Genomic DNA, 22838 nt, shown 5'->3' on the forward strand with positions numbered 1-22838 from the left:
GTCCGAGCCTTCTTTTTATTTTTATTTATTTATTTTTTAAAAAGATTTAATTTATTTGACAGAGAGAGACACAGTGAGAGAGGGAACACAAGCAGGGGGAGTGGGAGAGGGAGAAGCAGGCTTCTTGCAGAGCAGGGAGCCTGATGCAGGGCTCGATCCCAGGACCCTGGGATCATGACCTGAGCCAAAGGCAGGCCTAGCCTTCTTTTTAAGGTTCCCAAATATTCCATTCTGAGCCCGGGTGGCTCAGTTGGTTAAGCGTCTGTCTGCCTTAGGATCTTAGGATCTTAGGGTCCTGGGATCAAGTCCCATATCTGGCTCCCTGCACGAGGGGTGGCGGGGGGGGGGTCTGCTTCTCCCTCTGTTCTTCCCCCTGCTCATTCTCTCTCCCTGTCTCTCTAAAATAAATAAATAAAGTCTAAAAAAAAGCCACAAATTTCCATTCTATGGTGACAGCATTCATAGTTTCCTTTCCTTTCTTTTTTCTTTTTGGCTTAAACAGCAGAAATTTATTTTCTGTGGAGTCTGAGAGTCCCAGATTAAGGTGCTGGCATTCTCAGGTTCTAGGGAGGGCATTTGACCCGCCTTGTAGATGGCTGCCTTCTTGCCTGGCTTGCTGGCTTGTCTTTCTTTCTTTTTCTTTTATAAACATATATTTTTATCCCCAGGGGACTGGCCTGTCTTTCCATGGCAGAGAGAGAGAACGCAAGCTCTCTGTGTGTCTTCAGGGCACTAACTCCATCACAAGGGCCCCACCCTCATGGCAACGTCTCAACCCGAGCTGCCTTCCGAAGTCTCCACCTCCGGTGCCATCACACTGAGGACTGAGGGCTTCAGCTTAGGACTCTGGGGCCCACAATTCAGTCCAAGAGGTAGAGACAGCGTCTTGTTTCCCAGCATCCTCCACGGATGTGCATGGTTGCCACTCCTTCTGCTGTGACAAACATCCTTGTGCCACCAGGCTGGGGTTAACCTGTGGGATAAATTCTGAAGAACGGAGTTGCTTTTTGCATTTTAGACAGATGTGGCTAAGTATACCTTCCCACCAACCCGATGTGCGAAGGCCTGTTTCCCCCACGCTCACCCTCTCCACCACGTGGTGGTTTTCGAGAAACAGGTGATGGAAAGGAGAAGGTGAGGTTGGTGACATTTATCTCTGAGGGGATCTGACCATCTGGCCCAGGGAAGGGAAACCAGAACCGAGGGTGAAGAAGTGCAGGGGAAAGAAAGAAGGTCCGAGAGCCCCTCTGGGAGAGGCTGAGGGACCTGTAGTGGGAGCAGAGGAGGCACAGGTTTTATTTGCTCATTTGCCACGTGCTTACAAGCGTGAGCAATGTCCCCAGCCTAGACTGTGCTCAGCGGTGAACAGAGCACCGGCCCTGCCTCTGTGGAAACTTCTGGTGTGAGAGACACACGGTAAACAAGGCAGCAAGCACATGTCATTTCAGGCAGGGCCTAAAGCCACGGAGAGAATGAATTCGAAGGGGTGGAGAGGCAGAAGCATGGGGAGGCGGAGGGAAAGGGGGAGGCAGCACCCAGGGCCACGGGGGGTTTGGTTCCATACGCTTCTGGAGGGTGTCGGTCAAGGGTGAGGGGCAGCTGAGTTTTATTTTATTTTTTAAAAGATTTTATTTATTTATTTGACAGAGATCACAAGTAGGCAGAGAGGCAGGCAGGGGTTGGGGGTGGGGAGCAGGCTCCCCCCGGCTGAGCAGAGAGCCCGATGCGGGACTTGGGTCCTGGGTCCTGGGTCCTGGGATCATGACCTCAGCTGAAGACAGGGGTTCTAACCCACTGAGCCACCCAGGCACCCAAGCACCCACCAGTTGAGTTTTTATTTTATTTTATTATTATTTTTTTAAAGATTTTATTTATCTATTTGACAGGAATCACAAGTAGGCAGAGAGGCAGGCAGAGAGAGAGAGAGAGGAGGAAGCAGGCTCCCTGCTGAGCAGAGAGCCCGATGTGGGGCTCAATCCCAGGACCCTGGAATCACGACCTGAGTAGAAGGCAGAGGCTTTAACCCACTGAGCCACCCAGGCGCCCCCCGCCAGCTGAGTTTTAAACGGTGCTTCTTGGCAGTCTTGGACACAATGGCACTCGGACGGGCATGGGGGACAGAGCTGGAGTAAAGTGGGAGGGACAAGCACTGTACCAGCAGGATTTCTAGCCTCAGCAGGAAAGAGGAAAGCATGGAACAGCCCTGGGGTGAGTCCTCTGGTTGTCTGTTGTCTCTTGCTGTGCAACAAACTACCTTGTTTTGACGGCTGAAGACAACAGCTCTTTGATTAAATCTCATGATTTGTGGGTCAGGGCTCAGCTGGGTGATTTTGTTCCACGCAGCCTCGACTCGGGTCACTCAGTGGTATCAGGAGATGAGGCAGGGCTGGGGGGCCCGAGAGAGCATCCCTCCCCTTGGCTGGGATGTCTCCAGGCACTGTCAGATGTCCTCTGGGGGCAGAATCAGCCAGATCGAGACCCAGAAGCTTGGGATCAACTCATCTGGACTCCAAGTCCCCATCCTACCCCCTATCTTCCCCTGGTTACAACTAGGATTCTCATCCAGGTGATCTCAGATCATGGGGGCGGGGCGGGGGGGCACATATGGTGCCCTAAACCTGAGGAAAGGTTCCAATCCACCACCATAGCTGTTGTCAGGGTCCTCACCGGGCTCAGCTCAGTGGTCCCCTGAATCCAAAGATGCTCTCCTCCTACCCAGACCCCAACCCTGCACCTCTCATAGGATATGGCCTATGAGCACACCCTGAGAGTCTTCACAAGCATCTTGCGAAGTTTGTCCCCTCTGCCTCTGGTCACCTACCAACTCAAAGTTTCCCGGTCAAAGCTAGAAGATGGCTGGAGAGTTCATGTGTCTGTGTCTAGCTGGTAGAATTTGCTGGCAGACTAGACATGGTTGTGAAAGAGAGTTTTCAGCCTGAACCCGTCCGGGAATAAGGCCACTGGTGGGAAGGAAGCCAGGGGAGGAAGAGTCTGGGGGGAGACTATTGGGAAGTCCACTAGTGATCCAAGTGGAGACATCAAGGAGACAGCTGGGTAGAGAAGTCTGGAACCCAGGAGCAAAGCTGGGCTGGAGATGAAAACGTGGGAATCATCTGAGGTGCTATTTATAGCAACGAGACTGAGATCACCCTGGGAGGAGTGTGGAGAGCGAGGTCCCAGGCCGGGCTCTGGAGCTCTCAAATGATTATCAGGTAATAATTACCATCATTTCATTTCTTGAAGCATCTGGCACAGTGCCTGGCCCTCCGTACAGGTTCTCTGAATGGAAGAGAACACGAGGACCCGGTACTAACCCCCATGCTTTCCCTGCTAATCAGCATTTGGAGTCTACCGCAGCAGGAGAGCAGGCAGTTAGAATCCCTCTATGAAAATGAAAACACTCTTTAGGCATTTTCCAGAATGGATGGGATGGAACTTTGCGATCACTTGCAGAAGGAAAATCAGGCTGTCTTAAGAGTCCCACTCCAAAAGGGAACATTCTTACTGGCACAAAATTCCATGTTCCACAGACCCCCGAGTTCTGAGCTGCCACCACTCCCTCCTAATCCATTCTCCACTCCTGCCCTGAGTCTCCTGAGCTCCAGCTGTTTTCCTTCTTCTCATATAGGGGGAACTTGGGGTTTGCTCTGTGGGGGACACACACATTTACTCCTTCAGTCTCTCATCCGCTCCAGATCTGCGACCTCAGACTGACTCTGAATACAGCCTCCGCCATCTTGCTCCCCACCCTTGAGAGCAGCGGCCCCAAAATAGCAACATGAATCATTCTGGAACCGTCGGGTAATACAAGGCCAGGGCACCCTTCTGTGGCAGCGCCTCTGCTGGTGTTCCAGGGCTCTGGGCAGAGGGACCCTGGCCGGCTACTGTCATCTCCTCCCCATCCCATTCCAGAGGGCTGAGTCCACCAAGAGATTTGAAAGCCCAAGTTGGTGAAAAGTGTTAACATTTCTGAATGTCAGAGAGGCTTTACTGTGACCCTGAATAAGCTTTAGGGGTCCCTGATTCCCATCTCTTATAGTTTTCTTTCCTCAGAGGGGACTTTCCAAATGTTATGTTTTGGGTCTGAAGAGACTTGAAAATGGGTGATTTTGTTCAAGTCTCCTAGTAACCTTGAGAAGTCATTGGCACTTCATCCCCATTTATTGGCAAGGACCCCGGAGCATAGAAGAGCCTTCTTTGTGTTCCTTGAAAATTTCAAGCTTGTTTTAACCTCAGGGCCTTTGCACTTTCTGTTGTTCTGTCCGGAGCCCTGTCCTTGGCTGGCTTCTTGTCATTCCAGGTCTCAGGGATCTTCACTAACCACCCACCTGCAGGAGCTCCTTCCTTCCCTGCTTCCCCTTTACCCCTTACCTTCTGCTTTTTTTTTTTTTTTTTAATAGCACTCACCACTATTTTCATTTCTGTATGTTTTTATTTAACAAATGCATACAATGCTTTCTCTGTAGGTAGGCAGTGTTCTACGAGCATTACAAATAGCAAACAATTTAATCCTCACGACTACTCTGACATCAAAACTGTTTCACCCACATTTTAAAATGGAAACAAAAGAAACAGAGATGTTAAGCAGGTTGCCTGGAGTCACACAGCTGATGAGTCTAACCATCATCTCTCCCACTAGAAGATCCACACAAGCAGAAACTGCCTTTGTGAGCTGTTTTGTTCTCTGTCGAGCCCCTGCATCCAGAGTAGGGTGCCACACGTACCAGAACTATATAAAAGATGTCAGTGATGATGAAATGAGGTTAGACAAGGGGGAATGGGAAAGAAGCCTGGACAGAAGCGTGGGGAGATGGCGAAGGAGCTCCTCTGGGGGGCAGTCAAGAGCATGGTGGTCTGGAGACAGAGCCAAAGAGAAATGAAAGGTCTTGTCAGCAGGCTGAATTCAGCAGACCAGTAAGATGCCAAAAGCCTGGGTATCACCTTCCTTCCTTCTTGAGTTCAACCCATCAATAGATCCTGTTGGCTTCTCCAAAAGTTGGAACCCAACTGTTCTCACCCCTCCTCCGGTTCCACTCTGGCCCACAGCATTGTTACCATTCTCCTGGAGCATGGCAACAGTGTCCTGAGAGGTCACCTACACTACGGCCAGAGGAGTCCTAATAAAACTATGTCAGATCATGTCCCTTTTCTGTTCAAATCGTGTTGGCATGAACACAATGGCCTCTCAGCCCAAGGACCTGGCCCAGCTCTGAACCCGCCCCTGCTTTCTCTTGGCCCCACTCTCCCACTCCCTCCCTGCTCCCACTATCCTGGCCACCCCAATGCTGCTCCCACCCCAGGACCTTTGCATGTGCTGTTCCAGGTTCATGGTTCTTCCCCATTATTTTCCATTCATCTCACTCCCTTACTTCCTCGAATCTTTGCTCAGATCTTAGCTTCTCACTGAGATTTGCCCAAGCCAGCTTATTAAAAATGCAACACCATCCCCCTCGTCCAAGACTCCTTAATCCTTTCTCTGCTTCATTTTTCCCCACTGCACTTAGGCAGATATACTATGTTATAAGCTTTTTTGGCGTGTCTGTCACTAGAATGAGCACCCATTGACTTCTGTCAGGTTTGTTCACTGCACTTTCTCCAAAGCCCACAATCGCATGACATATTCGGTTATACTCTATGGATTAACGAACACCTACTATGTGCCAGACGCTGTGCAAGGCTCCTGGAAAGCACTGACAAAGGAAAACAGACACGAGGCCCCTGTGTCCTAACAAAAGGTGGGAATGACATCCAAGTTGCTGGTTTAATTTGCGACTGGACACACACATAGCCCACAGTGCAGTAAAAGCAAGTAACAGGCACAACTTAGTGTCCTTGTTGGACCGAGACTGTTAAGGAACCCTGACTGCTCATCTTAGCCTGCAAAGACCGAATTAACCTGGCAGAATTGGTGGAAGGTGGACGCCAGCAGAGGGACCAATTTGTAGGCAGGCCCAAAGGGAAGGCGCCCACCTAGTTTAATGAACAGAGAGGCCAGCGGGCTAGAATTCGGTGCTGAAGACGGAGGACAGGGAGAAAGGCCATATTAAGTGGGGCTGCCAGAGGAGACGGGCCCTGAGCCCCAATCTAAAGCCTCCCAGAACTTTAAGCAAGGGATGTGGACGTGCAGTAGCTCTGGTGGCAGTGTTGAGAAAGGATCAGGGACAGCGCGGCTACAAGAGGAAGCTGTGGAGACTGCCAAGGAGTGGGCACTTAAAACCCTGGGCAGGGACGGCACGACCCAGATGGGAGGATGGCAAGGACAGCACGCCCCAAGACCCTCACCCAAACCCTCTCCAGACCTGGCATGCGGCTTCTTTGTTCCATGAAGCACCCATTGGTCCAGGAGCAAAAGCAGCCTCCCTCTCCCAAGCCCTCAGCCCTTCCGCATCCCCGGGCGCTGTCGCACGTGCGGGGCCCTCCCAGGCCGCCGCCGCCACCGCCGCCAGCAGGTGGGCAAGCACCTCACTCGTCTTTGACCCAGTCCCCCTGCACCTCCGAATAAGGGCGGCAGCTCCCGCTCACCGAGCGCTAAAGACGCGACTGCACGAAGGGACACCTCCCACGGCCCTAAACGACCAAAACCCGTCACACGAGCGGGTCACACAGAACTTGAGGGATGCGTCCCCACCGAAGGGACCCGGGGAGAGAAGCCGGGCTGTCCCACCCAACCCCCAGCTCCTTCGCTCTTCCTGGCTACGCGGCGCCTGAAAGCGGGCTCTGGGGCCGTCCCGGGCAGGGCGCTCCCCCGAGGTCCACCCAGACGTCACCCCCACGTGCTGGGACCCCCCGAGCGGCTCTGCGCCGCCGCCGAGGAGCGAGTCGTCAGGGCAGGACTCGCGGCCCACGGAGGCAGGAAGCGGCCCGTAGACCGGGTCACCGACGGCCACCGCGGCCACCGCGGCAGAGAGCGACTCTGGCCGTGAACTCCCATAAACCACTGCAGAGACGATATCCCTTCCACTGCCGTTAGACGAGCTGCCACTTAAACCTATCAGCGAAAAGTGGCAGTGATTCTCCGCCCAATCGGCATCTTTTTTTAATCTGAGGGTGGTGCGGTCACGGAGTCCGTCAGCCCAATGGGAGAGGTGGAAATTTCCAGAAAGAACGGGACCAATGGGCGCGGCCAGAGCAGCCACGATTGACGGACCAAGCGGCCAATCCCTGTCGCAGAAGCTCGCCCCTCCCTCCAATCGTGGAACCTGGGGTGGGCGGTGCCTTCCGGGAAGAGTCCAATCCGGAGGCGCGGGGGAGGCAGGGCTGAGGGATTACTCTCAACTGTCCAATGACAGAGAAGCAAAGATGATGGGCTAGACTTCCAGCCAATAGTAGGGAAGCAGAGAAAGCCCCCTCGGGGAGCGTAGCCAGTGAGCAGGCGAGGAAGAGGCGGGATCCGGGGGTCCCGGCAGCTTCTAGTAGGTTCCAGAAGGCGGCGCGTGCGGTTGGGAACGCGGAGCGGACGGAGTCGATTCAACGGGGTTCCGGGCCGGGCTATGGAGCAGGTGAAGGGGGAGGGGCGGCCCAAGGCCCCGGGGCTCCTCGGACACCGGCTGAGGCCGGGCCGCGGGTGGAGGAGCGGGGCGGGGCGGGCGCCGGTCGGGGCGGCGGTCTGGGGTCGGCCGAGCAGCGGCCGCGGCGAGGGCGTGAGGGCCGCGGCCCACCGGGCGGGAGGTGAGCAGTGTAGCGAGGCGGGCCGCGGGCAGCGCCGGGTCCACTCCGCGCCTGCCGGCTCTGCGAGGAGGGCCGGCGAGCCGGCGACAGTTCGGCCTACGTCCGGCCCGCGGCGGGAAGAGAGGCCGTGGCCGGGCCCGGAGGCCTCCCGGGAGGTGGCTCTCGGCTCAGCGGAGGGGGCGGGGGGGGACATGCTGGGGGCGCTGGGAGGGATGGAGGTGGGCGAGACGCCTCGGGAGAGGCGTCAGGGGCACCGCGTCCACACCGGGGTACTCGCCGGCTGGGAGAGTGGGCACTGCCGACGGAGAAGCCACGGGGACTTGGACACAGTTAACTTGAGAAGGAATGCGGGGACGGGAATACGCTGGAAGTGGCCAGCTGGGGGAAATCCTACTCTTCTCCATCTGGAAGGGCCGGGGTGGAAGAGCGGAGAGTGAAGGTTTGGTGAGCGGCGGGCCGGCCTCTCTGCCTGATGCAGGAAAGGGATGGTGCCGCCAAAGTCCTTGGAGCGGCTTCCATCTCTACCAGGGTTTTACAGATGTGTGTGCCGCCCCTCCCTCCTTTCTTTTCGGTTTTGTGTGTATGTGATTGGAGAGTAACTGAAGACTGATATTTCTGGAAGGTTGGCTTCTGATTACACAAGGAGGAATCGGTCGCTGTAGAGGATCTAGGCTATGTAGATAAGCAGCAAGAAGTAAGTTATTTGTCTCGGCTCAGCGTTTTTAGGGACCGAGTTTGTAGCTGCTGCTGGTTGCTTTCTGCCGCTTCTCTATATCCTCGGCGGCCTGGAGATTGTGAATGGCCCGGAGAGATTTTTTCCGCAGTCGGACACTGTCATTGAAGTGTAGCGGTTCAGCAGGGGGGAGAAAATCGGCCCCTTCTTTTCAGTGTATCTGCAAAGCCTAGTGTTGGCTTTCTTCAGGTATAGCCATTGGTGCTTTGATCAAATCTAGAGCCTCTTTAGTAAAACAGTGGAAATGGAGGGATGATAAATTTTCTGTTCACTCTGGATAATTAAATTGCAGCTGGGATTAAATAGGCTACGGTAGAGACAAGAAAAAAAGACTTCTAAAGTGAGAAACACAGTTCTTGGACCTTCAGAAAGGGGTTTGCTTCTCCATTTATCAAAATAGGAAAAAAAAAAAACTTTTTTAAAGTTGAGGTGCCCATTGTAGATGGAGCAGATGTGCAGGTACACTGTGAATGAATGACTAAACTCAGGGCTGCGACGTTTGCCACCACCAGCTACTGGCATTTTAACTCCGGGTGTGTCCCAACCTACTCCAGAACTCATTCACCATGTGATTCCTCTGCCTTTGCTTTTCATCTGCAATTGGGACATCTGTATTCCAGTTTTCAGAAGTACTGAAGTTGGACAGATTGGAGTGTCCACGATTTCTTCTTAGTACTTTTCAAATAAATCCCAAGGTAAAGTACTTTTTATCTTAGACCCAGTGCAGAGATACAGCTGTGTAACATATTTAACAAAATAGTGCCTGGGTGGCTCAGTTGTTAACTGTCTGCCTTTGGCTTAGGTCATGATCCCAGGGTCTTGAGATCGAGCCCCACCTTAAGCTCCCTGTTCTGAAGGAAGCCTGCTTCTCCCTCTCCGACACCCCATGCTTGTGTTTCTGCTCTTGCTGTCTCTTTCTGTCAATAAATAAAATCTTAAAAAAAAAAAAAAAAAAGTAGTGCTTGCTATTATGTGCATTCTGGGCTGGTATGCCCCCACCCCTTTTTTTTTTTAAGATTTTATTTATCTGACAGAGATCACAAGTAGGCAGAAAGGGAGAAGCAGGCTCCCCGCTGAGCAGAGAGCCCGATGTGGGGCTCTATCCCAGGACCCCGAGATCATGATCTGAGCTCAAGGCAGAGGCTTTAATCCACTAAGCCACCCAGGTGCCCCTGGGCTGGTATTTTCTATTCTACCTTTAAGTGCTGGTCATGACCTACAGACTTGATTTCCATACCTACTGTGGGTCAGCACTCAGTTTGGCAAATGATGTTTTGTAGGGTAGGCAAGGATTTCATGGAGCTGTTCTCAGCTGCATCACAATGCTAGCGGAGTTTTAACTTTTTACTTTGTGGTGTCCTTCCTGGGTTCTAAGATTTTTTTTTTTTTTTTTAAGATTTTATTTATTTATTTGACAGAGAAAGATATCACAAGTAGGCAGAGCAGCAGGCAGAGAGAGAGGGAGAAGCAGGCTCCCTGCTGAGCAGGGAACTTGATGCGGGGCTCCATCCCAGGACCCCTGAGATCATGACAGAAAAGCAGAAAAAAGCCAAAAGCGGAGGCTTAACCCACTGAGTCACCCAGGCGCCCCCTGGGTTCTAAGATTTTTATCCTTTGCTAGATTTGGCGGTCTTTTCCTTTATTTTTTCCATTTTTAAAATTGTAAAAAATTTTTTTGAAGATTTTATTTATTGGACAGAGATCACAAATAGGCAGACAGGCAGGCAGAGAGAGAGGGGGAAACAGGCTCCCTGCGGAGCAGAGAGCCAGATGTGATACTCATCCCAGGATCTGAGCTGAAGGCCGAGGCTTAACCCACTGAGCCACCCAGGCACCCCTGGCGGTCTTTTTCTGACATTTTTTTCTCAAGGTCATCTAACCTCTCTGGTTAATGGGTGGAACATTCCTGGAACGTGTGCTTCAGGGTTCCAGAATGGCTTGCATCTGTATGTATTGGGCCATAGCTGGATGATAGAGAATGATTAGTAACTAGAATGCATGCTTGATCTCACCAAATGTGTTTGCATTTGAGATGTGGCCCTTTCACTCCTGTAGGGCATCCTTCTTAGGAGAAGCCCTCTAATTTAAGACCATGTTTTGAATATTTGAAAGGATGAGAGATAAAACTGCTAGTAGTGTTTCATTTTCTTGCGTACTTTGTATAACATTTGAACAGGGCAAAAACCGATTTGAGGGTCTAGCTGTTTACTCACTAAGGAGCAGAGCAGTGCTCTGCCCTGCCGTGAGAATGGAAATAGAGTCTTCCATGATGGTGGGTGAGCGTCTTGGTGCTCCCAGAGAAGCGGGCGGGAAGCCTGTAGGTTGGGAGCATGTGTCCGGACACGCTTCCTTCTATTCCTTCGTGAATCCTTCTGTGAGGAGCAGTGTGGCTCCTGTGTTTTGGTTTATCATTTGGGCTTCTTGACAGTGTAAGCAAATGAATTTGTTTTCCCATGAAAGGACCTTGTGAGTGTGCCCTTCATCAGCCCTAAGTAGAGATTTGGGGAGAGTGGCTGGAATTCCAGTTCACACTGGAGCTAGTGGAGAGCAGAGTCAGGCTTTTTTTCCTGGCTACTTACTGTTTTCTGGTTGGTTCCAAAAGGTGTGGGAGATGGTAAATGAATTCATTAATGGGTTCTTTCTTTCGGTGTGTAAAGTAACTCTTTTGTCGTGATAACTGAAGACAGGTAGAACTCACTTAGAAAATTGGGACCAAGCAAGTGTGTTAAAGGAGAGAAGAACTACACTGGCTGTTCTTCCCCCTCAGGTAAATGAGCTGAAGGAGAAGGGCAATAAGGCCCTGAGTGCGGGCAACATCGAAGACGCGCTCCAGTGCTACTCGGAGGCCATTAAGTTAGACCCCAAGAACCACGTGCTCTACAGCAACCGCTCGGCGGCCTACGCCAAGAAGGGCGACTACCAGAAGGCCTATGAGGATGGCTGCAAGACCGTGGACTTGAAGCCTGACTGGGCCAAGGTAAGCTGTGGGCGCGCTGGGCTCTCCGGACTTCGCAGAAATGCTCTCCGGTGCGCTGGGTCTACACACGGGGCCCTCCTGACCCGGCCCGTTGTGTGTCGCTGCGGATGGATGGCGGCATCCTCCCCGTCTGCGCGGGGGCCTCACGCTGACGGCACAGGCTGCCAAGTCGGAGATCAAGTCCGTTGTTGAGACGGGCCTTAGCGCGAGTGCTGCTGAGATAAGTGAGCACCGGCCAGGGTCCTGAGAGAAGCGGCGGTGGGGAGGGGGCGTCTTTGCTCTGTGGCTGGAGTCCTCGTTCTCAGTCTCGGCGGCGTGCGCTGCTGCTGCTGCTGTTTTTCGGCCATGGCGCGGACGCCTGTTTGTCTTGTGAAATGTAGAGCACGTTCTTCGGAGTTCATCTACTGGATTTGTCCCTAGGTGGCCTTTATTTTGTTTTGTGTCTTTTTTTGCTGGTTTAAGGGCTATTCGCGGAAAGCAGCAGCTCTTGAGTTCTTAAACCGATTTGAAGAAGCCAAGCGAACCTATGAAGAGGGTTTAAAACATGAACCAAATAATCCTCAGCTCAGAGAGGGCTTACAGAACATGGAGGCCCGGCTGGCAGGTAGGCGCCAGTGCACTGCTGGTTCTTTTTCTTTTTTTTTTAAGATTTTATTTATTTATTTGATAGAGATCACAAGTAGGCAGAGAGGCAGGCAGAGAGAGAGAAGGAAGCAGGCTCCTCGCTGAGCAGAGAGCCCAGTGCGGGGCTCGATCCCAGGACCCTGGGATCATGACCTGAGCCAAAGGCAGAGGCTTAACCCTCTGCGTCACCCAGATGCCCTTCTTTTTCTTTTTTAACAGGGTTAACTTTGAGTTTCCCCACGTACGTATCAGGCTCAGAGGCTACAGGGGCGTCGTGGCTCAAACCGATTTCTATAACGTGCTTTCCTTTGTTTGGAACAGAGCGGAAGTTCATGAACCCTTTCAACATGCCTAATCTGTACCAGAAGTTGGAGAATGATCCCAGGACCAGGACGCTGCTCGCTGATCCCACCTACAGGGAGCTGATAGAGCAGCTACGAAATAAGCCGTCCGACCTGGGCACGTAAGTCAAGGCAGCGCGGTTTGCCTCTGGAAATGGACGAAATGGACGTAAACATTGTGCTTTGTCCCTGGAATGTTATGGCAGGGCGTGGAGGGGGTGGGAGCCCCTCCTTCAGACAGCAGGGTTTCTGTTGTTGTTTCTTCTCTAATAAACGGTGGGTATTTGATGGTTGGTTTTTTATTTCTGGAAAGGGTCAAGTGGTACATGTATCAGAATAATTTGGAATTTTCTTTTCTAAGCCTCCGTCTGCCTTCACTGTTTTACTGTAATTCTGATCTGGTACCAACTCTGTCCTTCCCATGCGCACCAGATGCTGTCTCTCGGCACACTGGAGCAGGAACTGCTGGTTGAGATGAGCGTCAGGTGTAAAAAGCTGTTATTTCCTAAGTCACGCTGGTGTCTGTGACTCCTGAGATGAGATGGAGTATACCTGTAGTTCAGTACTCTGTGTATCTGCTGCCTCCAAGCAATAAGTTTGAGGGCACCTGGGTCGCTCAGTGGGTTAAGCCTCTACCTTCGACTCGGGTCATGATCTCAGGGTCCTGGGATCGAGCCCCGCGTCGGGCTCTCTGCTCAGCAGAGAGCCTGCTTCCTCCTCTCTCTCTGCCTGCCTCTCTGACTACGTGTGACCTCTCTCTCTCTAAATAAAAAATACCTTAAAAAAAAAAAAAGTTTGAGGGCTCGTACCTCGTCTTAGGCGGATTATTGGAGGGTGGGGTATCCCCAGGGGTGGCTTGTGGCCAGAGCACAACCTAGCAGTTTTTCTGTGGAGGAGACGCTCGTATACGGTGATCTGAAGCTTAGCAGTCAGTGGGGGGTTTAAAATCAGTTGCAGGGAAGAATAATTATGGTTTTCTTTTCTTTTCTTTTCTTTTCTTATCTTTTTTTTAAATCAATACTAGGAAACTGCAAGATCCCCGGATCATGACCACTCTCAGCGTCCTGCTGGGAGTGGACCTGGGCAGTATGGATGAGGAGGAGGAAGTGGGAACGCCTCCCCCACCTCCTCCTCCCAAGAAGGACACTAAGCCAGAACCGATGGAAGAAGATCTCCCAGAGAACAAGAAGCAGGTCTCGTTTTTTCTCCTTACTGTCAACATTCCTAAACAGGCCAGTCAGCTGGCAGTCCCTGTCAGCGGGAGCACTGTGGGTTGGGGCGGCTGTAACGGTTTTTGAGCATCTGGTTGCCGTCGTTACGAGAACGGTCAGTGTGTTAAAAGGTTGACTTGCCAAGCGATCTCCTAAGCATGGTGGATCTTGGGCTAGTGGCCCGGGTGCTGGTCAGGGCAGGCCGGTGGAGTTGCGTGTGTGACCCTTGTCCCCCTGGGGTCCAGAGGAATGTCTACGCATCTGACTGAGGCTCCTGTGTTCTGGTTGGATGGGCGTGTAGTTGAAAGTTGTCCAGTTAGCAACACAGTCTCCCAGAGCGGGAGGCATGTGCTTACACGATTTTATTTCCCTCCTTATAAATGGGAACAGCAGATTGTTTCCAGATTTAGCACCTTCAGTTGGGTACGTGTTCGTTGTTCAGGGTGTCTCAGAGCTGGAAAAGGGCCCCGTGATGCGGGTGGTAGCGCGCTCTTCTCTGGAGACCTGTGCCCTTGGGTGGGCAGCCCCTTCTCCTCCTCTCCCTAACCCTCTACTGCTGTTTCCTGAAGACCCCTGCCCCTGGGCGGCCCCTTCTTGTCCCCTCCTCGCTCCTTTGCTACTGTCCCCTCACAGTTGAGACCCCAAGGTGACTGCGCAGCAGGAACTGATTAGGCGCAGCCTCTCGCAGTAAAACCGGGTGCAGGACTTCTGTCCTCTTGGAGGTTGGTGCGGGCTGGAGGGGTTTCCTCTCCCCTGGAGAAGCTCTCTGCTTTTCGACAGCCTCAAGGAGAGTAGATGGAAAGGGGGGGCGTTCCAGAGGAAGTGGAGATGAAAGGTTTTTTTGTTTTTAGGGTTTTTTTTTTTAAAGATTTTATTTATTTATTTGACAGATCACAAGTAGGCGGAGAGGCAGACAGAGAAAGAGAGGAGGAAGCAGGCTCCCCACGGAGCAGAGAGCCCGATGTGGGGCTTGATCCCAGGACTCTGGGATCATGACCTGAGCCGAAGGCAGAGGCTTTAACCCACTGAGCCACCCAGGCACCCAGGAGATGAAAGTTTTAAATTTTCTGTTCCAGCAGTTAGCCCTTCCCTTTTCAGTCCATAGCTGGTTGAGGAGAGGCCGGCAGATGTGGAGACTGGTTTGTCATACGTGCTGTACAGGATCGGGGACAGGTGCCAGGCTCTTGCTCTCTTTGCCATCTGGGTTTGATTTGCTCAGTACTCCTTCCACACTTCCATCTAGGCGCTGAAAGAGAAGGAGTTGGGGAATGAGGCCTACAAGAAGAAAGACTTTGACACAGCCCTGAAACACTACGACAGAGCCAAGGACCTGGACCCCACCAACATGACTTACATGACCAACCAAGCAGGTGAGGCCGAGGCCAAGGGGTAAGCGTGTCGTCCGGCGGTCCTGGGGAGAGACCAGGACTGACTCTTCCTTAACCGTCCTGCCTGGCAGCTGTGTACTTCGAGAAGGGCGACTACAGTAAATGCCGGGAGCTTTGTGAGAAGGCCATCGAAGTGGGGCGCGAAAACCGAGAAGACTACCGACAGATTGCCAAGTACGCGTGCCCTTCGGCTGTGCCTCACGTGGTGTGGAGGGGTCGATGGCCGAGACTTATATGTTCCTGCATGGGGAGGAGGGTTGCTGGCCACACGACCTGCTCTGTTAACAGTGGCCTGGAGAGGAGGCCGCAGGCATCGAGACAAAAGGTGTTTGGAGGGCGTAGTGTCCTAGCAGTGTTGGGGGCCTTGTTCCTAGTTGCTGCTGTCTTTGCTCTTCAGGAGCTGACCCTGTCCCTGCTCTGCCCTTAGCAAACTCTTCTCTTGCTTGTTTTTGTCAGAGCTTACGCTCGAATTGGCAACTCCTACTTCAAAGAAGAAAAGTACAAGGATGCCATTCATTTCTATAACAAGTCTTTGGCAGAGCACAGAACCCCAGATGTGCTCAAGAAATGCCAACAGGTAGGTACAGAAAGAACAGGGATGTTCTCTTAAATTATTACTACTTGTAGTTGCAGGTGCTTATTAGCAAACCTTAAGTTTTTGGAAGTAGCGTTTTTTGGTCTAGAGTTTTATAGAACATCCTTGTCATTTGACAGCAGTAAGGAATAACGCGGGTTGTTTGCTGTACTTTTTTACTGGCCAAGATTTTGACCTTCCGCTGAGGGTCAGTGCACTGAGTATTATGGTTCTTATTCGAACTTTTTTTTTTTTTTTAAACCTTACACAACCAAAGTGTGTGTTGTGCCAGTTGTCATAAAGTGTGGTGGGAGGGGTGATTATATTCACGAAAAGATTGGGTCAGAATGTTTTTTTTTTTTTTTTTAAGTATCATTTATTTGGGGGGTGCCTGGTTGACTCAGTGGGTTAAGCCTCTGCCTTCGGCTCAGGTCATGATCTCAGGGTCCTGGGATTGAGCCCCGCATCGGGCTCTGCTCATCAGGGAGCCTGCTTCCCCTCCTCTCTCTCTGCCTGCCTCTCTGACTACGTGTGATCTCTCTCTCTCTCCCAAATAAGTAAGTAAAAATCTTAAAAAAAAAAAAAAATCATTTATTTGGGAGAGTGCTTCTGCACACATGAATGGGAAAAGGGGCCGAGGAAGAGGGAGAAGCAGCCCCATGCAGGGCTCAGTCCCCAAACGCTGGGATCATGGCTTGAACAAAGTCAGATACTTAACCAACTGAGCCACCCAGGCGCCCCAAGAATAGTCAGAAAATTTTGTTATGGACACGTGGAATATTTTTATTATCTTGCTTGTCTTTTTTGTTGTGTTTTGTATGGGGTTGGTTTTGTTTTATTTTGTTTCTGTTTTTCTGTTGTTTTCTTGTTTTGTTTTGTTTTGTTTTGACGGAGGGTCAGAGGTGAGTAGAGAGACTCTTCAGGCTCCACGCCCAGTCTAAGCCAAAACGAAAACAGTTGGATGTTTAACCCAGTGAGCTACCCAGGCACTCCATAGTGATAATGAAGAATGTGTCGTTTTTTAAGTAATGTCCGCACCCTGTGTGGGGCTTGAACTCAGCCCCGAGATAAGACTTGCATGCTCTTTGAACAAAAACTAAAATGTTGCCCATGGTACTTTCTGGAAATCAGAGTACAAGTCAGGACTTTTTTAGTGCAGTATTTATATTCGGGAGACTTAAAATGATCATCCAAAGGGTTATCGTTTCTTAGGCGGAGAAAATTCTGAAGGAGCAGGAGCGGCTGGCTTACATAAACCCCGACCTGGCCTTGGAGGAGAAGAACAAAGGCAACGAATGTTTTCAGAAAGGTGCAGTGTGCCTCAGGCCGGGGCGCTTGCGTGAGAGTGGCGCGGCTGTCCCCTGTGCCCTGGCTGCCCGTGCGCCCTAGTCCCTGGTGTGTGTGTGATGGGGGCGGGGGGTTGCTTTTTGCTTTCTAAACAAGTTTCTGTTTCTTATTCAGGGGACTATCCCCAGGCCATGAAGCATTATACAGAAGCCATCAAACGGAACCCAAAAGATGCCAAATTGTACAGCAATCGAGCCGCCTGCTACACCAAACTTCTGGAGTTCCAGCTGGCGCTCAAGGTGGGCAGGTGGGGACGCAGAGTGGCCGCGTCTGATTGGTCTGCGGGTGAGAAGCGCGGGCTTCCCGCTTCCCGAGTTGTCACCAACACCCGCTGGAGGCTCTTCCTTGATCTTAGAGTCAGGGTGGTGGGGTATGTACGATGTTTGTAAAATGTGGTATCGAAGTGTGCTCTGTCCTGGCCCATCAAGCTACATTAGTGATTGGGAGCATTTGGAAAAATGGATCCTGAGGGGGAGCCTGTGGGGCTCCATCAGATAAGCTTGTGGCTTCACTCAGGTCACAATCCCCACGCGGGCTCCCTGCTCAGCATGGAGTCTGCGTCTCCCTCTGCCCTTCCCACTCGCTCCTCCCCTGGGTGTGTACACTCCTTCACTCGCTCGCTCTCAAAAAAAAATCTTTAAGAGAAAGAAAACTGGATCCTTTTCCACCTTCTATGATGCTAGCTACTTCTTCCTTCGTGATCCACCTCTTCTCTGTCCTGAGCTGCTCAGCATGCGCGGCCGTGGTACCCAGCACGTTCGCACCGCGCACAGCCCTCCGCACTGTGCACCTCCGGAACCTCGTCATCTTCCCAAACTGGAACCGCAGCCTTTCTGCACTAACTCCCCGTTCCCTCTCCCCCGGCTCCCGGGACAGAGCAGCCACCGTTCTGCTGTCTCTGTGAAGCTGACTCCTGTAGGGACCTTCTGAAAGTGGGACCGTCCAGTGCGTGTGCTTTCGTATCAGGCTCCTTCTACGAGCACCGTGTCTGCGGGGCTCCTGCGGTAGCCGAGGTAGTCTTCCTTCTGAGCGCTCAGAGCTGTTCGGTTGCACGGACCTGCCCCCCTCCTGTCCCTCCTCTGCTCCGTCGGCGGCCTCAGTGTCCGTTTCCCCGTTGTGGCTACTGGGGTCCTGTGGCCGTGGCTGGGGTGTGCAGTGCCTGTTGGGGCCTCAGCTTCAGTTCTTTGGGGGTGAAGTGCTGTGTCACTGAGTGGTTCAAGGTTTGGATTTTTTTTTTAAATTATTTTTATTTATATATTCTTTGGGGAGACCGCAGTATTGTTTCCCACAGTGGTTTTATCATCTGCTCTGACTTCTTGATGAGGTCAGTTAGCCCGTGTGCTGTTCTCAGTCACGCTGAGCGTGGTCAGGTATGGTTCTGTCCGCACCGTGAAGGGGGTTTGTCCCCACTCTCTTGAACACGGGCTGTCCAGGGCCTGTTGGTGATTTTTAAACTGTTCCCCAGGTGATTTTTAAAATGTCCAAGCTTGGAGCACTTTTTTTTTTTTTTTCCTTTTTGGGTTAAAGATCTTGCTTATATATTTGAGTGCCCAGGTGGCTCAGATGGTTAAGCATCTGCCTTCAGCTCAGGTCATGATCCCCAGGTGTTGGGATCGAGCCCCATGTCAGGGTCCCAGTTCAGCGGGGTATTTGCTTCTCCCTCTCTCCCTGACTCTCCCTGGTTGCATTCTCTTCCTACCTCTCAAATATATGAATAAATTAGATTTTATTTATATGGGGGGGGTGGGGAGAGAACATGTGTGGCAGGAGGGGCAGAGGGAGAAGCAGACGCCCCGTGGAGCGGGAAGCTGTATGTGCTGGAGACCAGGACCCAGGTGCCCCAAGTCTAGAGCACCTTACTACCGTAAGGTGACAAAATGTGACTTGTGCGGAGACCCCCAGTACCTGAGTCCATGATAGTTTTTGTTATTGGTGCCACTATGTTCTGGGCCCTTGTCTGGTTTTTAGAGATGTCACTGCTGTGGTATAAGGGCAACATCAGAGCCAGGTTGGTTCGCCAGGTGGCCACCTGTGAGGGAGAGCGCTACTTCCCCAGCTACCGGACCATTTCTGGGCTAGCTTTATGCCAGAAAAGGTGGACCTGGGCCTGGGTGTGAAACGATAGTGTATGGCAGTTTTTTCCCCAGAATTTTCCATTTCAAAGGCACTTCAAACAAAAATACCCAAGCACCTGTGCGTCCTCCACCTCCTTGAGTGGTGGACGAGTCTTTGCCAGACCGTTCGTGAAAGGGAATGGGAAACGTTGGGCGCTCCACGCCTCCGCTCTAGAGTGCTCTTTTCCTGAGGCGTCTTTAAAGCCCCTGATAATAGCGGGACGAAGGTCGGGAGGCTGGGTGCTGTGGGCCCCTTCAGATTTCCCCACTTGGCCAAAACTGCACATTTAAGCTGTCGTGATCGAGGCCCATGGATTTCATCTGGTTCCACGTGTATTTTCTCTCTCTCTCAGACCAGAAGTTTCCCACTGTTGGTAGGATTTTGCATAAAGTCACCCTTTTGAAGAGTCTGGGCTCCTTGTCTTCCTTGGGGTGGTCCGTAGTCGGGATTTGTCAACGCTCGTGGTTTCACTTAATTTGCTTTTCTATCCTCTGCTGGACCTTCTGTGAAAGGGCCTGGGTGTCTGGGTTAACGGAAGCTCGGGAAGCGAGACAAACTCGTGGGTCTGGACGGCGTGTGCCGCCGGTCATTCCGAGGGATCCCTCTGCCTTCAGATAGCTCGTAGGAAGGAGCAAGCCTCACTTTCTCCTCTTCTCTCTCTTCCAGGACTGTGAGGAGTGTATCCAGCTGGAACCGACCTTCAGTAAGTGCTTTTCCACTGCCGCCCCCGCCCATGACCCCAGCCGGGAGATGGAGATGGGGTGGGGGATGGGAGCTAGCATCCGCAGGCCTGATGGAGACTGGGGTTCCCCGGGGCAAGGTGGACGTGGCAGCCTGCAGAGCCCCGTTCTGAGGACGCCCCACTTTTCCCACTTCTCTGTAGTCAAGGGCTACACCCGGAAGGCAGCCGCGCTGGAGGCCATGAAGGACTACACGAAAGCCATGGACGTCTACCAGAAGGCCTTAGATCTGGACTCCAACTGTAAGGTGGGGCCGCTCCTGCTTCCTTCCGCCTGTCTGGCCTATCATCTCCCCCCTTCTCCGCTCCCTGTTAGCTGGCCTGGTGGAAGCAGTGAACCGGTCGGTGCTAACGCCCCCCTCTCTGGCTTTGCTGGGGTGCAGGAGGCGGCGGACGGTTACCAGCGCTGTGTGATGGCCCAGTACAACCGCCACGACAGCCCCGAAGACGTGAAGCGACGCGCCATGGCTGACCCCGAGGTGCAGCAGATCATGAGCGACCCGGCCATGCGGCTCATCCTGGAGCAGATGCAGAAGGACCCCCAGGCGCTCAGCGAGTAAGTGAGGCTGGGGAAGATGAAGACAGGAAGGCTAGCAGCAGGGGGCACGAGGCTGGTGGGGGGCTACCGTGTCTGGCTTGCGCACAGCCGGATCACCATGATCGCCGGAGCGCTCCGTCGGAAAGACTCACTTTGCTGGGAGAGCGGCCTCAGCTTCAAGCTGTGTCCGAGGGTTTGTGCGGAGCGGGCCTGGCACGGTGCTGCCTGCGGGCTGGCCAAGACCTTCCCGGAGGGGTCTTCGCCAGGCCTCCCATTCGGCCGCCTCCTATTGGGCCTTGCGTGGGGTTTGCATTCAGGTGTCTCCGAGAGCAAGTAAGACGTTTTTAGGTTAAGTCTCGTTTCTGACGATTTCGCTTTTCGTTCGTCAGACACTTGAAGAATCCTGTAATCGCACAGAAGATCCAGAAGCTGATGGACGTGGGTCTGATCGCAATTCGGTGATGACTCGCTCGTCATCCCCTCCCTTCGCCCTCCTGTGGAAAGAGGAGCTGGGACCGCGGCAAGCAGCGCGGAGCAGAGGGGAGAGCAGAGGAGAGTGAGCAGCTTCTCTCTATATATTTATATAGACCTACGTGGAAGATAGAGACTCGTGTTTGCGTTACTCTCACCGCCGCTGCCTCTGGGCCCTCCCAGCACACGCATGGTCTCTTCCGCTGCCCTTGGGTTCCCTGTTCCCTTCCCCGCCCTCCGTCGCCGTCTCAGCTGCTCTCCCATAGTTGGTTATTTTTTATTTGGGGCAGTGGGCCTGTGTGGGGATGGGAGGCTGTTCTTCCCCGACCTCGGGTCCCAGCTGTCGTCACATTGTTAACTCCATGTGCCCTTCTCCAATAAAACAAGCCAGTCGGGCGTGGTTATACATTGTCATGTCCTTGTGATTTTTTTTGCCAAGTGACCCTGAAGTACCTGTCCCACAGGGGTTAGAGCCTGAAGTGTGTGAGAGGTGGGAGTGTCCGCTGCCTGGCTGCTTTTCCAGGGAGGTGGGTCTGTGGGTCTGGGCGTGCCTCGGTCACTAGGTGGCACTGTCGCCCAACGAGCTGCTTAAAGGGAGCCTGGGGCCTTCCCTGCCCAGAGTGGCGCCAGCTCCAGAGGTCCAGGTCCACATTCAGGTGCTTTCCCGCCCTGTCCATGCTTCACACTCTGCTCTCAGAACCAGAAACCAGCTAGATCAGGAACGCTGGGTCCCACCCCAGAACCAAAACTTTCCCATTGGTAGAGTCTTCAGACCTCTGTCTCCAGAGACCAGATCTGCCAGCGGCTCCAGTCTTAGTTTTTATTTTACTATTATTATTATTTTTTAAGATTTTATTTATTTGACAGAGATCGCAAGTAGGCAGAGAGGCAGGCGGGGGTGGGGGGAAGCAGGCTCCCCGCTGAGCAGAGAACCTGACATGGGGTTCGATCCCAGGACCCTGGGATCATGACCCAAGCTGAAGGCAGAGGCTTTAACGCACTGAGCCACCCAGGCGCCCCAACAGTCTTAGTTTTTAAAGAACTCCCTGCTCCTGAGGCGCCTGGGAGAGGCTCAGTCATTGGGTCGTCTGACTCGGTTTCAGCTCCGCTCATGATCACAGGGTCCTCGGATCAAGCCCTGGATGGGGTCTGTGCTCAGCGGGGAACCCGTTTGAGGATTCTCTCCCTCTGTGCACACAGGTTCTCTCTCTCAAATAAATCTTTTTTTTAAAAAACCACTGCTCTCACTCTTAGCTCTTTGCTCAGAGGAGGCTCCTCTGCATCTGTCCTCAAATCCTGGTTCATCCTGCACCGGCTGCCTCCGCCGGGCGGCCTGAAGTTTAACCCTGGTGAGGTCAAAGTCCTGTACCTGACATGCTCTGGTGGGGTTACTGTCTGCCCTGGGCCCCTGTCTGTTGGCCCCACTGTCCCCAAAAAAGGTCAGTGATGACATGGCCAGGGCAGCCAGTGACTGGAAGGGCCCGAGAATGACTGTGAGGCTGTTGAGGACAGGCCCAGGTCCTGGCGGGACCTTGGGCTGCTGCCTGGATGATCACAGCCCTCAAGGAACCGCCGAGAGAGGCAGAAGAACATTAAACCCAGTCCAAATCCTCACTTATCCTGTCAACATTGCCCGACAGATGCAGCCCCAGTCTTCAGCTAGAGAAATCTCTGGAACCATCGAAGAGGTCCTAGAGACTGCCCAGTCCGTGGGCTGCAGTGTGTGGTGCCCAGCCAGTGGAGAAGTACCAAAGAAACCACTTCGATAAAGGATCGAAAAAAAATGCCTCCCTGCTCAACTGAAAGGTTTTTGATTACACTTGAATGTGGTTGCAGCAAGCGATTTCTACAGCCCTGGACTGGGGTGGGAGTGAGACTTCCTCATTTGCTCCAACAGCACAGCTTTCTGAGCTGGGAAGCTGCTGAGGCCAGCAGCCGCGGCACTTCCTGCCGCCTTGACTTTGCATACACTGGCCTTCCCCTGGGAATCTCCAGCAGGCCCCTTCCTCCCTCTGGGTGGCAAGTACAGAAAGCCTCGTCTCCATGGGCGTTCTGCTGCTCCCTGGTTCTCCTGACACTCTTCTGGCTCTGTTCCCTCGGGCCCCAAACGGA

The 22838-nt window shown here is 52.8% G+C and overlaps 1 protein-coding gene across 3 annotated transcripts; it reads left to right on the forward strand.

The window, feature by feature from the left end:
• The first annotated feature begins 7358 nt into the window (after positions 1-7358).
• On the forward strand, positions 7359-21132 carry STIP1 (stress induced phosphoprotein 1). 3 transcript variants are annotated; one of them, XM_059145532.1, is made up of 15 exons: positions 7403-7499; positions 9022-9096; positions 11169-11378; positions 11841-11982; positions 12324-12465; positions 13368-13536; positions 14798-14924; positions 15014-15116; positions 15399-15519; positions 16729-16825; positions 16978-17078; positions 19666-19681; positions 19862-19965; positions 20101-20273; positions 20645-21132. In XM_059145532.1, exons 1-15 carry the CDS (start codon positions 7491-7493, stop codon positions 20715-20717), a joined length of 1662 nt encoding a protein of 553 aa, XP_059001515.1. In that variant the 5' UTR covers positions 7403-7490; the 3' UTR covers positions 20718-21132. The 3 variants fall into 3 exon arrangements, with proteins under 3 accessions (XP_059001525.1, XP_059001515.1, XP_059001504.1); XM_059145521.1 differs by having other exon boundaries at positions 7405-7499; positions 16978-17102; positions 19645-19681; XM_059145542.1 differs by lacking the exon at positions 9022-9096 and having other exon boundaries at positions 7359-7499; positions 16978-17102; positions 19645-19681.
• Positions 21133-22838: the final 1706 nt, after the last annotated feature.

The sequence above is a fragment of the Mustela lutreola genome, chromosome 1 (assembly GCF_030435805.1).
Source record: "Mustela lutreola isolate mMusLut2 chromosome 1, mMusLut2.pri, whole genome shotgun sequence".
Taxonomy (NCBI): Eukaryota; Metazoa; Chordata; class Mammalia; order Carnivora; family Mustelidae; genus Mustela; species Mustela lutreola.